The 15,997-nt window shown below is 62.3% G+C and overlaps 2 protein-coding genes across 11 annotated transcripts in view; both read right to left on the reverse strand.

Moving 5' to 3' along the window:
- Positions 1–480: 480 nt before the first annotated feature.
- Positions 481–12,955, reverse strand: INPP5E (inositol polyphosphate-5-phosphatase E). Its single transcript, XM_057549189.1, has 12 exons — positions 12,919–12,955; positions 11,571–11,669; positions 9,674–10,751; positions 5,739–5,862; positions 4,299–4,396; positions 3,553–3,677; positions 3,329–3,448; positions 3,045–3,152; positions 2,551–2,712; positions 2,330–2,445; positions 2,050–2,186; positions 481–1,615 (listed from the first exon to the last, which is right to left on the reverse strand). The coding sequence occupies exons 1-12, from the start codon at positions 12,953–12,955 to the stop codon at positions 1,483–1,485; spliced, it is 2,337 nt and encodes a 778-aa protein (XP_057405172.1). The 3' UTR covers positions 481–1,482.
- A 523-nt stretch (positions 12,956–13,478) lies between these two features.
- The window catches only part of SEC16A (SEC16 homolog A, endoplasmic reticulum export factor), a 31,250-nt gene continuing 28,731 nt past the window's right edge, over positions 13,479–15,997 (reverse strand). For 6 of the 10 annotated variants that reach the window (XM_057548018.1, XM_057548020.1, XM_057548019.1 and 3 more), the window contains 3 exons: positions 15,623–15,682; positions 14,616–14,693; positions 13,479–13,651 (listed from right to left, as the gene is read on the reverse strand). In XM_057548018.1, coding sequence (XP_057404001.1) covers positions 13,586–13,651; positions 14,616–14,693; positions 15,623–15,682 — 204 coding nt within the window. In that variant the 3' untranslated portion in view covers positions 13,479–13,585. Of the gene's footprint in view, positions 13,652–14,615; positions 14,694–14,750; positions 14,772–15,622; positions 15,683–15,997 lie in introns of those variants that run through there. The other 4 variants (XM_057548024.1, XM_057548022.1, XM_057548025.1 and 1 more) reach the window with 3 other exon arrangements.

Genomic DNA, 15,997 nt, shown 5'->3' on the forward strand with positions numbered 1-15,997 from the left:
GCTTCACTTTGGACCCATGAGATGTACGCAATGACCCCCCCTCAAGGACACGAATACACGTCAGTGTCGCGTTAACTCTCTTCTCCATGATTTGGGTCAGAGAAAATGCCTAGAAAGAATCCATAGAACCCTACTCATTTCGAGCCCCGTTACCACAAACACCTTTGCAACAAGCGATTTTCTGTTAATTGATTCAAAGCTCAATGGCACGTTCTTTGAGCAACATTTTATACATACAACCTGAAGAGTTTCTTCCAATCAGATGGGATTAGCTGTGCCTTCTCGTTAATGGAATTTCTCCCATTTGTATCAGAAGATTGCATGTGTATTGCTTTGGAATTTACACTCCATATTTTGGAAGCGGAGGCGAATAAAAGTCTGATAACGGTATTCGTGGGAGTTGACTTTACATCATTGATCACGGATTCACTCAAGTCTGAAGTGTTCACTTTTCCCTAAAAGCACTTTCTCAGCGGACACTTACCTGGGGGCAGTGGGCGGAGCAAACAGCACAGGGGCCAGGAGAGACCGAGCTTCCTGCTTTGGAGTGTGACAGCCTCTTCTTACAAGAGCACTGCAACAGACTGGTTCTTTCTAGGACTCAATCTTTGGCCAGGAAGAGTTTAAGATTCAATAGATGCATTTATTTAAAAATATAAATATGGAAAAATAAATAATTTAAAAGACTAGATTGAATGCCCCTAGATTTTCCCACATTCAAAGCCTAAATTTTTTTTTTTACGAGATGGATTAAGAACAAAGCAATAACGGACTCTAAACCCTTTAAGAAAACAAGACATCAGGCTGGTGGGGGCCGGCCCAGGCTGGCAAGGTGTGACATTCCAAGCTTCCAGCAGCTTCTCAGACCAGGAAACGCACCACTTAACTTTGATGCTGCTCGTAGCTGACGTTACCTAATAAGCAAATGGACCCAGATGGACCGGGAGAGGAGAGGGAGGCGGTCTCGTGGGCCTGAACCGCCGGCCGGCCGTCCTCATCCCAGCCTCAGCTCGGTCCTAGCGCGTGCCGTGGGAACAGAGGCCCAGGGTCACCGGACGCCCGGCAGCGTGCCTGGCGCTCAGACAACGAAGGGCAGCTCTTGGCTTGGGTTTGAGGGGCTGCTGGGAGGCTGCAGATCTGGACGTGCAGACATAATAAAAGAGGTCAGGGTGCCTGGCCCGCACGCGAGCTCTGCCACTGGCTTCAGGGCACGCGAGCTGCTCACAGCCAGCCCGGCGCCCACCGACGAGGGCTGCGGTGTGGGGAGGCCGCCCTGAGAGAGGGAAGCGCCGTGGGGGCGTGCGGTTCTGTCCCAGCAGCGGGCGCCGGACCTGGGGCCTCCCGTCGGGCTCTCGCGGAGGAGGGGGCAGCCCCAGCAGCGGTCCATCAGCGTCCCGGACGGCAGCCTCCTCCGTCTTCCCGGGTTCTGGGGTCAGATACTCTCCCGGGTTGCGGTGACCAGTCCTCCTTTGGAAAATTTCCTCAAGAGACGGTACAGATGGCGCTGGAGTGCTGGCTCTTCAGCGCCTGCTGTCTCTGGATCTCTCTGGAAATCCGTCTCTTAATTCCTATCAGGTACAGTTCTCGGTCAAACTTGCCGGCGGCTAGCGGGATGCTGGAGGAAAGAGCCATCAGGAGGGCACCGTCCTCCTGGCCTCTGCGCTCGGGCATTTGCTGCGGGCCGCACGTGGAGGGTGGGGATGGCCGAGGCCTGGGTCCCCGCGGCTGCCCCGACTGGCGGCACAGCCGCAGCACAGCGCCATGAGCCAGCGGGACGCTCCCTCCCGCCTGTGCCAGGCCTGCCTCGCGGCAGCTCTAGGACAACCCCAGCTGCCACTGGCTGTTCCAGGGGTCCGGGCGAGGTCCCCACCCTCTGACATGTCGCTCGCCTGACACCTGCTTCAGACAGCCTACGCCAGCCACCTCCACACGGGGCGGCTGGAACCCTGCTCCCCTCGGGGCATCAGGACACAGGAGACCAGGCCATGCTCCCAGGAGGCCCCCCCCCGCGCCCCCACCAGGGCCCGGGAGTGAGGGGGCGGTACTGACTTGTCTCTCCCCGGCCTCACTCTGACCCGGAACAGGCCGTACACGGGGCGGTGGTCAGACGTCCTGATCCCGGGGCAGGAGGAGTACTTGACGGGACAGATGTCGTCCCTGTGGCGGCTCCTGTACATGACGCGGTCCTGCGGGAAGGGTCCCAGGGGCCGTCTGGTTGCTGGGCTGGACCGGCTTGCCTCTCGCGTCGGCTGCCCTTGAACGAGTCCCCGTGTCGAAGCCCCCCAGGAGGCCCGGCGCCCACGCTCCCCCAGCCCTGCGGGCGGCTCACCGTGTACGAAGGGGTCCTCTGCTTGGAGGTGGTATCATACGAGTCCTTCCCGACGTCAAACTTGTATGACGGCAGGAAGTGGATGTCCGGCTCCTGGAAGCCCTTGAAGATGGACCCTGGGACGGGCAGAGCCCCCACCTCAGAGCCGCGGCTCGGAGCCCAGGGTCACCCCTGCCCACCTGGGGTCCCTCCTGGCCGGGCGGCTGCTCTCCCCGCCTCACCTCTCTTCATCTCCCGGGTGAGCTGGTCGTGCTGCAGCAGGGCCTGCACGCTGGCGCCCGGGTCCTGCTTCAGGATGGCTTCCACGGCCGCCCGCCCGCCGCTCAGGCGGAAGTTGAAGTCTCCGAACCAGAAGACCCCGTCGAAGCGGGTGGTGACGTCCGCTGGGGCGTGAGCAGGTAGAAGAGGGCGTGAGCCCAGCGCTCCCCATGCTCCTCACCCCCACCACAGGGCCGGGGCTCCCTGGGAAGCGGGTGGCGGCCCACGACGCTGCTGGGGCTCAGGCCGGGGGGGAGCACGTCTACAGCTTTCTGGGTTCACGCGGTCACGGGTCACGACTCAGGGAGCAGGCGCCAGGCCTCGCTTCGGTCAGCAAGCGACTTTCCAGACTTCTCTGACCTTGATTCTCAAAAGCTCTGAACAGCCCGTCTCCACTAACCCTCCAGAGAACAAGGCAGAAGCCGCCTCGTCTTCGGGGGAAGGTAAAGCTGCTCACCGGCGTCGGAGCGGTAGGGGCTGGTGTCCGGCACATTCTTGGGCAGCGCCAGGCCCTGGACGGTCTTGCTGTAATCCACCAGCCGCTCGCCCACCTTCCCGTCTCCAGCTGCAAGGACAGCGCGGGGGGCCCTCTCCAGAGGCAGGTTTCTGAGCCCAGGGCTGGGCGCCTGGGGGTCCGTTGGGGGCAGATCCCCCCCAACCCCAGCAAGCTCTAATCACACAGCGCCTGCACCGTGACCCTCGCCACCAGGGGGTCTGGGGGTCCAGGGGCGAGGGACTTACAGGTGAAGTGGGACGTGATGAAGAGGAGGGAGGTGCCGAAAAAGGTGAAGCTGACGCCCAGGGCCCCCTTGGTTTTGATCTGCGACACGATGCGCGTGGTCACCGTGGAGCTCTCCACCTCTGCACGGAGGGAGCAGGGCTGACCGGGCCGGACGCAGCCCCGATGGCCCCACGCCGCCGCACCGCCCGCCCCCCACGCGCACGTCCGCCCCCAGGGCCCCTACCTGAGCAGAACCAGATGAGGTCCCTGCGGATGAGCACGGACATGTAGAGCGCCCCGTGGGCCGCCGAGTACAGCATGACGTAGTGGGGGCCCAGCGTCTCCTGCAACCTCGTCTCCCACTCCCGCCTGCGGGGAGGGGCACGGTGGACACGCAGCACGAGGGCGCGCCCGGGGCCTCCCTGGGAGGCCCGCTTCCCCCTGCACCCCCGGTGACAGGCTGGGTCCCCGGCCCCTGATAAGAGCCGGGGGGCAGGAGGGAGGCCACCTTCCCCGCAGGGCCTGGTGCAGTCGGGGCCCCTCCGCTCCGGCCAGGCCTCGCGCTGCTGCCCGTGTGCTGCCGGGGCCCTGCCCCCGCCCCCCAGCAGGTAAACTGGCAACACAGCCCGGGCCGCAGGCAGACCCAGGAGAGGCGAGCGACGCCTTGCACGGGCTGGGCTGGAGCCCGCGGGACCGCACTGCGCCGTGCCCCTGCCCCCGCTATCTCTTGGAGCAGCCCTTTATTTACAAGAAGATGGACCTCATTCCTTCTACATTCTGCGAGTCCCCGTTGGAGAAGAAAAACGATCCCGGTTCAGTCCAGGCTCGGCCACGGCCCACGTCTCACCCCACACGGGGGTCTCGGGCCGCAGCAGCTTCAGCCCCAAAGGCCCGCCTGGCACCACCGTTCACAGGGCCCCGGGTGCACCGGCCCGGCGGAGACGTGGGGCGGGGCGGCGGCAGCGGCGGGAGAGGGGCGCGCAGCCCTACCTGTCGGAGCAGCCCTCCTGGACCCCGACGACGTACAGGTCCTGAGCGAAGTCAGCCTCGGCCGGCAGCAGGAGCTCGTCCAGGTTCGGGGGCAGCTCCTGCGGAAAAGCGGCGCCTGGCAGAGGCCGAAGGGGCCCAGCGCGAGGGGCTCCTGCTGCCTGGGGACCCAGGGCCGCTCCCGAGGCCACGCATGGGGAGCCCCTGGCCCAGGCAGGCCGCCCGCTCCTCCCCCGAGCCTGGCCTCGCCAAGCCTGCACCACCCCCTTGGCCGCGCTCTTCCCTCGCTGGGCACCCACGGGCCTGGCCATCCCCCAAGTGCACCCCTGATGTGCGGGGGTGGGGGAGACACCCCCTCCCCTGCACCTCTGCCCTCACTGCAGCCCCGGGGAGGGAAGCGGGCGCCCGGTCGGTGACCTTCACCCCCCCGACCTGCTGCCGGCCTTGGCCCTCTGGGCCCTGGTGTGGGCCACGCCGTGGATGCGCTGGTGGCTCCCCGAGGGTGGCAGAGCCACCAGCCCGGGCACCTGCCTTCACTTCTGCTCAGGTCGCTGTTTCGTGGGTCCCCGTCCGACCCAGCCCTGCCCTGTTCTCTCCCCACACCCGTCACCCCGATGTCAGCCCAGGACACGGCCACTTCGGTTCTCTGGGCAGTAAGCACACGGGCACACGTGGACGACAGGAGGCGCTCAGGAAACGGCCCGAGACCCCACTGGTGGCAACAGTGCCAGGTCACCCGCAGTCTAGAAGCCCACGGCTGGCCCCAGAATCGGAGCACCCCCCTGTGGAGGATGGAGCCCCCTAACTGTGGGAAGGGACCCCCAGGAGACACGGGGTGGCTGGAGAGAAAGCCGGCGGGACGGCGTCCAGCAGGCTTCCCCAGAAATCAGCATGCGGACCCCCAGCCTGCCCGGCTTCAGTCGCCCCAGCGGTCAGATGCTCGTCCCATTGGCACAGATGTCCTGAGCTCCAAGCGCCCCGGCTTGCAGGCGGGATGGAGGAGCGCCTGACCGCATGGGACACACAGCGGGAAACAGACTCGGGTTCTGGTGTGGATGTCAGTCCAAGGTGCGCAGCGGCGGACTCACGTCCCCACGTTTGCCAGGACCCACAGGGCGCACCCAGGAGTGGCCCAGGGCAACCCTAACGGCCTGGCCCTGTGCTGGGCATCGCCACGGGGAGGCCGTGCGTGGGGGAGAGGGGGCTCTTGGGGAATCTCTGCCCCTTCCTCCCAAATGTGCTGGGAGCCTAGAACTACTCTAAAAAAATACTTACGGTGTGTCTGCAAAAAGAAGCATTAATGCCCCACCAGGCGGTGGAGAGGTGGGCGAGAGGGTGTGACGGACAGGAGGCTCCTCCGGGGGACAGGGAGGCTGGGGGGGCCCCAGCAAGAACTGGCGGGAACCCAGTGCCGTCCTGAGTGGGGGTGGGCAGCCCGCTTACCTTCTGTCCCTGCATGTTCCACGTGGCCACGAAGAGGGCCATGTTCCGGTCTGGGAAGTAGCGGGCCAGCTCATCTGCCCCCATCAGGGCCCCGCTCGCCAGGAGACTCCCCTCCAGGTAGCTCCTGCGGACACGGGACAGACTGAACCGGGGCCGAGGGGTGGGGGGGTCGCAGCACATGGGCCCAGGGAGGGGCCGGGAGCAGGACACACCTCCCAGGGGTCGGGAGCTCCTCCCCCAGAGCTGGGATTCCCTCAGGACCCCGTGGTCAGCACAGAGCACAGTGCCGAGGTCCCCTGCTCTCTAGGGAAACCCGCTGTGTTCGCAGCGCTACAAACACCGCAGGCTTTCGGCTTTCCTCCGTCGCCTCCCGAGAGGAAGGGACATAAAGGTGACATTTGGCGCTTTTTTGTGGAACCGCTAAGGGCAAAGCCCCGAAAGGGCCGCAGAGGTAGAGGTGGGCTTCTGCACGGTAAGCAGACCTGGGGGGGAAGTGCGCCCTTGTCCGGGGCTCCGGCCTTCGCCTCACCGTCCAGCGCTGGGAGCTCGTAAAGGCTGCCCGTGACACACCTGTCCTCACAGGACCCGACAGTTCAATCCACTGCGAGATTCTCATAGAATAACGCAGGCAAATGGTGCAAAGTCTCAAACAGCATCGCAGAGGCCCTAACACAGCACAGCTAAGCCCCAGCTCTGGTCCTGCCCTCGTGCAGGGGGCTGCGTCTGACACCCGCTCCTTCCGTGAGCGCCGTGCAGGACTTAGGCTTCGAGGCCATCGGTCTGTCACCGCTTAACCCCTGAAAGCAGCCTCGGCCGATGCCCATGTGCCAACGAGACTGCATTTAAGGACACCAAAACCTGAGTTTCATGTAATTTCTGCATGTCATGAAAGAATGTTAGTACGGCCTTGGGTTTTTTTTTCAACCACGTGAAAACCGTTCCTGGAGGCCCTGTGATAGGACCGTGTCTGGTCAGGTTCCCAAGGAGGGAGGGGAACCCATGGGCTCAATCCAAGTTCAAATGTCTCACTTGCTGTTTTCATTCCAACTTGCTAAGAAGTCCCTACACCTTAGCTTGCAAACAGGCAGGCACCAATCCCTTTGAAGGAGATGAGATCAGGATCCAGTCCTTACAAACTCGCATGAGCAACTCTTAAACCCTGACCGAGCTTTGTAGGACACGAATTCAAGTACGTCAGGAGGGAGGAACCTCCTTGAGGTCACCCCACCGTGCTGAGGATCCTAGCCGGCTGCCCGCAGGGCTGTCTTCTCCAGACAAGCCCCGTCTGCAGCGTAACCAGAAAGCAGCCCCTCCACGGCCACAGTCTGCGTCCCTTTCCTCAGTCCTCGGCCCTGACCCGGGCCAGATCCAGACGGTCTGCGTGCAGCCCGCAAGCTAAGAATCGCTCCTACGCTTTTATTTAATTTGTAAATACTTATTTATTTATTTATTTTGGCTGCACCGGGTCTTAGTCGCAGCACACGGGATCTTCGCTGCGGCACGTAGGATCTTTTAGGTGTGGCGTTCGGACTTCTTAGTGGCGGTACGCGGGACACGGTTCCCCGACCAGGGATCAAACCCGGGCCCCCTGCATTGGGAGCATGGCGTATTACCCACTAGACCATCAGGGAGGTCCCCTACGCTTTTAAATGGTTGGGAAAAACCAGTAGTCCGTGGCATGGGAAAGTGCCCTGGGATTCACCCTTTGGCCTCCCTGAACGAGCCGCGCTGTTGGTGCCAGGCCTGGGCTTCCCTCCCACCCCCCACGGCAGAGGCGAGCACTGCCACAGAGACCACACGGCTCCCACGGTTGAAACAGTCCCTACCCAGCCCGCTGACCCGTGTCCTAGGACACATGGAGGGTCTGGAGGTGGGGAGCCCATCAACCCACTGTCGGCTGCTTGTGTGAGAGCAAAGCTGGGCATCTGATTTTGAGATGTGCTTCTCATTTATGTATAACAGGCGAGTCTACATAAATTGCATAAAATTTAAACAGAGAAATCATACTTTTCTTTTGGCTGCTCGGCCTGCGGGATCTTAGTTCTTGGGGCCATGGAAGTGAGAGCGCCGAGTCCTAACCACTGGGAAACCCGGGAATTCCCTGTGAAATCATACTTTAAACGCACGAAGAGATCTCGCTCTTTACGAGAAACATGCTGAATTAGTTTAACAAAGGAACCCGTTTTGCCCTGAAACAGTGCCCGGCGCTGATGGAGGGTGCAGGAGGGAGGCTGGCGGCCAGAACCACCTGCCTGGCTTTCACTGCTGGGCTCACCAAGGGCGGGCGTGGGTGAGGATTACCTTCCATCTGCCCCCGACCCCAGAATCTGCGAATGTGACCTTATTTAGAAAAAGGATCTTTGCAGACAGATGTAATTAGTTAAGGATCCTGAGATGAGGTCCTCCTGGATGAGGGTGGCCCTAAATCCAACGACCGCTGTCGTTATAGAAGAGGAGAGAGAGACACAGAGGAGAAGCCGCGTGAAGACGGAGCAGAGACTGGGGTGAGGCGGCCACAAGCCGGGGACACCTGGGCCCCCAGCAGCTGGAAGAGGCAGGAAGGACCCTCCCTGGAGGCTCGGGAGGGAGCGCGGCCCTGCCGCACCTGGATTTCTGAATTCTGGCCTCAGAACGGGGACGGAGTAACTCCTGTTTTAAGGCTCTCAGTCTGCGGCACTTTGTTGCGGCCGCCCCAGGACACCAGCACAGGGACCACCTCACTCTTCCCCTCCCCGGGCCCACGTCCACAAGGGTTGGCGCAGGCCTGGTCTGGATGGGAGGTTGCGGCGGGGGGCGGTGGTGACAGAGCTCCCCCCGCCCCCCGGGGCCTCGGGCGCCCCGGCAGGGAGTGGGTGGTGTGGGGCCCCCAAGTCAGGGCCGTGGCCCGACGTGTGCTTCAAACAACCTGCCCAGCCCCGGCCGATGCGGCAGGGGCCGTGAGAGCCAGCGGTCAGCGGCCAGGCCCAGCACGGACAGGGCCGGGGGTCGGGGAGAGCGCAGGATGGCCTTCCGAGTCACAGCGTGGGCACCGCAGTGTGGCCCGACACCAGGGTCCCAGAGACGACGGGTCAGGAGAGAGCTGGTAGGCGTGACTGGGTTGGGCTCAGAAGCGCCTGGGACCCCGGTCCTGGTGAACCCTCATGATGCCGGCTCGGGAGAGGTGGGCAGAGGTGTGAGATGGGAAGCGAGCGGAAGGGTGGCGCCCACCTCCCCTTCAAACTATAAAGAAGTCAAGACGGACTAATTACTCAAGCCCCCTCAGGCCCGGAAGCCCGGCGTCCTCCGAGATGCGAGACCCCCTCCCTGCCCATGGGGTCGGGGTGGGGGTGGGGATTGCTGGGCAGCCCTCGGCAGACCGAGCCCCGAACGCTGAGAAATCCTGGGGCGCTCCTGAGAGCAGAGTGCGCGAGTCGGGCTCTGCCTGCGCCCCTCCCCGCCAGAGGTGGGCCCCGGGGACCCTCCCCTTGGGGCAGCCCAGCCGCAGTCACTGGGGCCCCCACCCCTGTCCAGCTCTCCGTCATGGAAAAGTGCCGGCACGTGCACAGGGCACAGCTGGCTGAACGCTGGTCCTGATCAAAGCGGCTACGTGGACGCGGGTCCCCCGACCCACCCTGGAGTCCTGGGCCGACCTGCACATGTGGACGAGGGCTGTCCCCGACGGAGCAAGAAATGGGGAGGAAAACAGGGCTGCCCAGTGCGCAGTGGGATGTGCGTACCCCACCATCTGCTTCACAGAGCCCGTGGGGCTGAGATGCAAAGGAAAAGCTGGGGAGGGCCTCGGAGATGGGGGTCGGTGGAGGGAGACCCGCTGCAGCACCTCACGCGCTTTCAGGGGAGGCTTCCCGTGGTTCTCACGGGCCTTCTGAAGGCTAACGGAGGCCACGGACGCAGGCCACGGACGCAGGCCACGATGCCGCCCGCCCCCGAGGCCCTACCTGCTGCGGACGTCCTTGGTGCGGATGGGCACTAGGAGGCTGAAGGCGGACCTGGCCGAGTGCAGGGAGCAGTCGTCACAGGCCAGGGGGCTCGGGGGTCGGCCGGGGCCCAGGCTGCTGGGGGCCCGGAACAGCCTGACCTGCCGCCGCGCCTGGAAGTCTGCGTGGTCCCGGTCCACCTTGTTTGCTGTCCGCAGGGCCTCGGAGGCGACGTTCCACTCCATGGCGGGCAGCGGGCGCGGGGGAAGCAGGCTGGCCAGCCGGGGGGTGCTCCCGGCCGAGGCCCCATCCCGGTGCAGGAGGTCCAGGGAAGTGCTGATCATTCCGGAAAGACAGTTACCCCGCGAGGAGGGGCCTCCGCTGCCCGGGGCCCGGCGGGTTGTGGGGATCTCCTGCAGGGAGGCGCTCAGGCAGGGCGGGGAGCCTCTGCGGGCGGCGGTCCCGGGGGCCTCGTCCTGCAGGGAGCCCCCGGAGGGGCTGGCCCCATTCCTCGCGGCCAGGTCCTCACGGCTGGTTCGAAAACGCCTCTTCCTCCAGCCCTTCTCATCCAGGGACAATGCTCGCTCCAGCCTGGGCCTCGGCGGCGGCGGCTTCGGGCTGAAGGGTCTCCCCCTGGCCTGTGGGTCCTCGTTGCCGACTTGCGCTGGGGTGTCTAGAGGGAGCACGGGGCTCTTCTTGGGTCCCCGGCGGTCGTCAGCGGCCGGGGACCCCGGGCGGGCGGCGAGGTCTTCGTCAGTGTTTGGAAGCTGCCCCTTGAGCATTCTGACTTCAGGCTGCAGATGCCCCTGGGCGGTGGGCTGCTGGGCGGCCTCCGAGTGCCCCAGGCTCGCCAACTTGGACGGCACAGTCCAGGGGCCGGCCCTCACACCCGGGGGCAGCCTGGCCGAGCCGGGAGACAGCTCCCTCCTGGGGCTGCTGGCGACGTCCAGCGTCAGGGATGCATGGTCAGCCGTCGCTGGGCGAGCTGCGGAGGAGAGAAAGGGCAGCAGCTCCCCCTCGGGCTGGGGTGGTCCAGCTGGAGCAGAGCCAGCTGCTGCATGGCTGGGAGCCCTGACGGTCTGGAGTCCTCGGCAAGTACCTAAGGGAAAACCACGCGATTAGCCTTCCACGACCGGGGCCCCGATGCCATTTAATGATCCTGGAGGACAGCTGTGGTGCCGGGTGACAGAGCGGACAGGTCAGCAGCAGTCCAGCAAGAACAAGCACGTAGGCATCCGGGCCGCCGCCCCCTCCCAGGAGGCGGGTGAAGGCCCAGCAGCATCTTAGGAAGGAGAGAAGCCACCCTCCTGACAGGGTTGCTCCTCACGTGGGCAGCCAGGGGCGCGACCCACTGAGAATTCCCGCCCCCAAGGTGTAGGCACGGCCTTGGCAGGGGTCCCGGCCCGCGCCCCTTCCCCCGGGAGCCCGGCGGCCCGGCCTCGCTCACCTGAGAGCCCACCACCATCGCTCGGCCCGCCCAGAGAGCGGGCGACCCTGAGCGGGTCTGCGGCCCGGGCGGCAAAGGCCCCTGACTCAGGACTGCGACTCGGGCCGGCCGGCTGCGCGCTCCCCAGGGCAACGACCGCCGCGGAGCCGCGGGGCTGGGGGTGGGGATGGGGGACGAGATCCGCGCCCGGGACCCCCGCGCCCCGCCCCACGCCGGGAATCCCGCAACCCGATGCCGCGCCAGGGATTCCCCCGCGCCCCGACTCCAACCCAGGGTCGCCCCGCCCAGTCCTCGAGCCCCGCCCAAGGCCTCCGCGCCCCCGCCCAGGGGTCACTCCGTTCTGAGGACCCCTGGGCCCCGAGCCCCCGCCCCGCACCTCCTCCAGGACTGCCGCCCCGCACCCCGCACCCCTGCCGGAGGTCTCCTCCCTCCCGCACCCCCGCCCGGGGTCACTGAGCCCCGCGCCCCCACCTCGGGGCGCCGCCTGCTCCCCAGCCCCGCGGGCTTCGGCGGCCGCTCCCCGGCAACCGGCGGGCAGGGCGGCCCCGGCTCCGGCGCCCGCAGCGGCCACTGGCGGCCGGAGGACCCAGCGGCGCCAAGCGATGCGGGAGGGCGCCCTCTTGTGGGCGCCAGGAGCACCGCGGCTCCCTTCCCCGCGTCCGCCCCGCTCCCCGGTCCCCTGCCCGTCTTCCCCGCGCCCGGAAGCCCCTGCTCTCCTCTCCGTCTAGTGGGGACCTTCCCTGCAGAGGGGATCCTAGGAGGCAGAGCGTTGCCCTGGGCCCTCATTGTCACTGCCATTAGGATGGGTCTTCCCATCAGACCCGCCCGCCGCCCATCAGAGAGGAGCCCCTAACGGGCGAGTCTGGCAGAAGACGGGAAGCAGCAGCCCGGGGCGCCTCTATAAGCCAATAAACAAAGGGCGGGTGAGGCCAGGGGCTCCCCACGGGCTTCCAATCAACAAAAGGAGACATGGTGAAAGGGCTTGAGAGCGCAAAATATTTTATTTAACAATGTGCATTTAGGAAAAATAGCAGCTCCCGCCTCAGAGGAAGCTTCTTGAATCAAAAGTCGCTGGCAGTCAAACACAGAGAACGACCGGCAGGGCTGAGGAGGAAGCCGAGGGTGCCAGGTGGGTCTCGGCCCAGGAACTGCACCGAGCGCTGACCCTGGGACGCGAGAGACTGCCCGTCGACAAGGTCGGCCTCTCCCAAAGGGACGAATCAGTGAAACATTCTGGAAACCGTTCTGTGAGTCCTTCCTAGACGGCAGGTGGCCCAGAGCGGCCCGCGCGGACCCCACCCTCACACAAGCCCTACCCTTGGACTGAAGCCCCAACAAACCGTGTTCCCCCAGCGTTCTACAGAAATTATTTCCTAATGATTTTTTTAAATATTTAAATCTTTTCCTTAGACTGAAGAAGAAAGTGAACAGTTTTAAGAACAGTCGATGAAGCCTTAAAGCTGAGTCCACCAGGAGGAGGTCTTCCTGTGCAGGTTCACAGGCCGAGTCAGCGTATTAGCCGCGGAAGGTCTCGGTGCAGAAAGATCAGATTCCAGAGCTTCTGACAAGAAATTACTTTAAGCCGCTTTCCTCAAGATGTTACCAACTCCTTAAATGACACAATGGTGAGAGGAAGCCAGACAACTGGACTGCACCGTGACGGCGGGCCAGAACACACGGCCTCAGCTGGTCCACAGAGAAAAATCCAAACCAAACTTAGCAGTCACAGTTGTGACGCTGGTTTATTAACTCGGATCAGTCACGTCAGAGCACGAGGCCCCAGTGGCTCCGTCCCAGCGACCGAGCCGCCCCTCCTGACAGCAGAGCCAGTCCCTCCGGCTGCGTGCAAGCGTCATGGTCCTAGTGAGGCCACAGGAAATTACGCAGGGCTGGACACATCTTTGCTACAGGAGATAAACACACGTCAGCAGCGAAGGCTGCTCTTGAAACCTAACGGTACTGTTGCTAAATGAAGCCCGTGTTTCCTTTGAGACGAAGCATCCTTCCAGGTTCAACAACGCGAGGTGGGGGCTGACCACCTCTGGACGTGCGCCCCTGGCCGCGTTCCTCTCTGAGTCAAAGGTGCACTGTTTCCTTCCAGCGTCTTAAAGGACCCCTGGGATTTATCTGGCAATAATTTACCGTTAGGTTTTGAGAGATGCCTTAAGTTACTGAAAAGCAAAGTCCTCCTGTAGCCAAGATGTTTCCAGCTTCACTTAGTGTAACATCCTCAAATGACTGTGAATGTTGGATCCTTAAATCATTCCTTCAGGTGGAAGATTCTAGTAAGTCACAGATTCCCTCTTTTCATCCAGCTTCCTGAAGGTGTGGAATTAATGTTGGCGACACTTCATAAATCATTTCTGAATCACTGCATCCGTCTCCATTTGGGAACAGACGGGAGTCGCAGGCAATCAGTCTGAGCTCTTGGTGGAATAATCACTTCAGGGTTCCAAATGCCAATCCAGGACAGGGACCATTCTAGCTCAATATGCTGGGTACTTCCTCTGGCCAATCCTTCCCATCCTTGAACTTCCCGAGGCAGCAGAGGCCTGAAACGACAGGGACAGCACTGAGCTCGGCATGCCCGTCCCCGACGGCGGGGGGGCCCCTTGGGGAACGATCAGCAGGTCTGTGGAACAAGCCAGAACAGACTGTTCTCTCAGCAAACAGGCATGTTCTGTCCGTTTTGCTCTGCAAGCCCACGGTCACGGACCAAGTCAGTAGCACATCTTGGCATTCCCTTTAAAGGTGCCTGCAGCTTGGTTAGGGTGGTGGGGTGAGGCTGATTCCAACAGCTGGGTGTCTAAAGAGCCCAGGGAGAACGTGGCCTGGCCTGCCACTGAGGGGTGCAAGGGACGCCCAGGGGAAGGCCGTGGGCAGAACACAGGCGCTTCCTCCTGCTCCCGCGAAAATGCCAATTGAAATGGAAGTCAAGGAGTTTCTGTAAAGGCATAAACTACAAGACAAAGGTTACAGGAGAGAAGAAAACAACTACCAAATCGTGGAATGGAGAAGCAGATGGCAGCGGGGGATGAGGGAAAGGTGCAGGGGGCAGGAAGGCCCGCCCCCCGAGGAAGCCCGAGGCCGGGGACACGAGGCGGTGAGGGCAGGTCTGCCTTGGGACAGGCCGGGGTCAGGTGAGGCTCTGCATCCCGAAAGCCAAGACCTCCCCGCAGACCTGTGCCCCCGCTGCGCTCCCCAGACTGGCGGCCAGTCCGTCCTCCACAGGCCAGAGCCTGGGAGGGAGAGAAATAGAAGGAGGCATTGACGACCTTCCCGGCCTGAAGGTCACGAGCTACCAGGTGAAGGGAGGCCAAGGCCAGCATGGGGGAGGGAGTCAGGCCCACCCCACAGCAGTGTCAGCAAGAGCCGGCGGGGCCCCGAGCGCGGCGGGGGCATCCCCACCCAGGCCGGCGGCAGAGCCGGGAGGGGGCGAGCGGGCGAGTCAGGGTCTCGCCGGGGGAGCCCCGCCTCTGCTCCCACCCGCCCAGGGGAGACAGCAGGGGCACTTACTTGTGCAAACTGAGCAGGGTTGTAGAAGGGCACCGCTGCCCCGGGAGGGCCCCCTGCAGGGGCGTGAGCGCCGGGAGCCTGAGAAGCACAGAGAGTTCACCTCAACAACTAGCAGTGCACGGCGGCTTGCTTCATGTGCAACTACAGGCACTACTTCTGAGGAAGGATTTATAATATCAGTACTTTCAAATGTGCCACAGAAGCTGGTCAAAGATACTTCTTGCAACACTGTATTTAATTATTTAATGGTTCATAGAAAAATGGTAAAAACCAAAGCAACATGCAGAGTATGATGCTTTAGAACCAGAGCATGCACACGAGGTGGCACGGAGCTCCGAGCGGCGCTCAGTGTCAGTGTGAGCCCTTAGTAGGTACTTTTGATTACTTTAGACCTCAAGTGTCCAGCTACAAAATCCAGCGTTTTAATTCACAAATAAAACAAGTCACATGAAGCCTTTCTGCCAAGCCGAGGGAAAAGCTTAGTGCCCCAATACGCAGAGAAGATGAAGTATTCCTTTATTTCCCACACAGAGTGACCCCGGACAGCTGTCACTGCCTCACTCTGCTTGCCTAAAATAAACCTTCTCGTGCTTGATCAGAAAACAGAATTCTCTCTTTCAAATGAGAGCATCCTGACCCAGGTGGGCTTCTGACACACACAACACACACACACACACACACACACACACTCACACACACTCTGAGGCTATGCCTATGGCTAGTCACTTGAAAAAACCAATTCAGAAAGAGCACAACCACAGAACGTGTCGGTTCACTACAAGCTTCTTGGGGTCGGTTCGATTGTTGATGTGTCTGGCTATTCAACACCACCCTTTAAAAACTTCTAAAGAAAGGAACACTGCATCCTCAGGCATGTGATGGCTGGGAGGTGACAAGTAATGTCAGCGGCCAGGGGCACGATGACCGACCAGCGTAGCGATCGCAAAGGACAGACAAGACAACCCCGTTCAGGTCCATGTCCAGTGCACACGGCCAGCCACAGGTACCTGGTGAAAATGCTGGCTCACTTCACGTGATAACGAGCTCAGTGAACTACAGCGCGAAAGCTACAAAACAGCAAGAACACACAGATACAGACAAATACAAAAATCAACATGCATGTCACTGCTCCAAGCTGGCAGTTTAATTCCAAAGAGCTTTATGACGCTGTTAGAATCAGTACAGCTCGATGGGAAAAAAAGCCAGAGTTAGCCTGAAACTCCTATTTTCATGTACAGTTTTTACTGGAAACGACCCCTGGTTGCGGGGAGGGAGATGTGCCCAGGCCTGGGCCCCCCGAGGGACCGAGGACAGCAGAGCCCGGGAGAGGGGTGAGCCCGGCTGACGAACACACACGCTACCCCTCACTCTAGCCAGAGCTC

This window comes from Balaenoptera acutorostrata, chromosome 6 (genome assembly GCF_949987535.1).
Source record: "Balaenoptera acutorostrata chromosome 6, mBalAcu1.1, whole genome shotgun sequence".
Lineage (NCBI taxonomy): Eukaryota > Metazoa > Chordata > Mammalia > Artiodactyla > Balaenopteridae > Balaenoptera > Balaenoptera acutorostrata.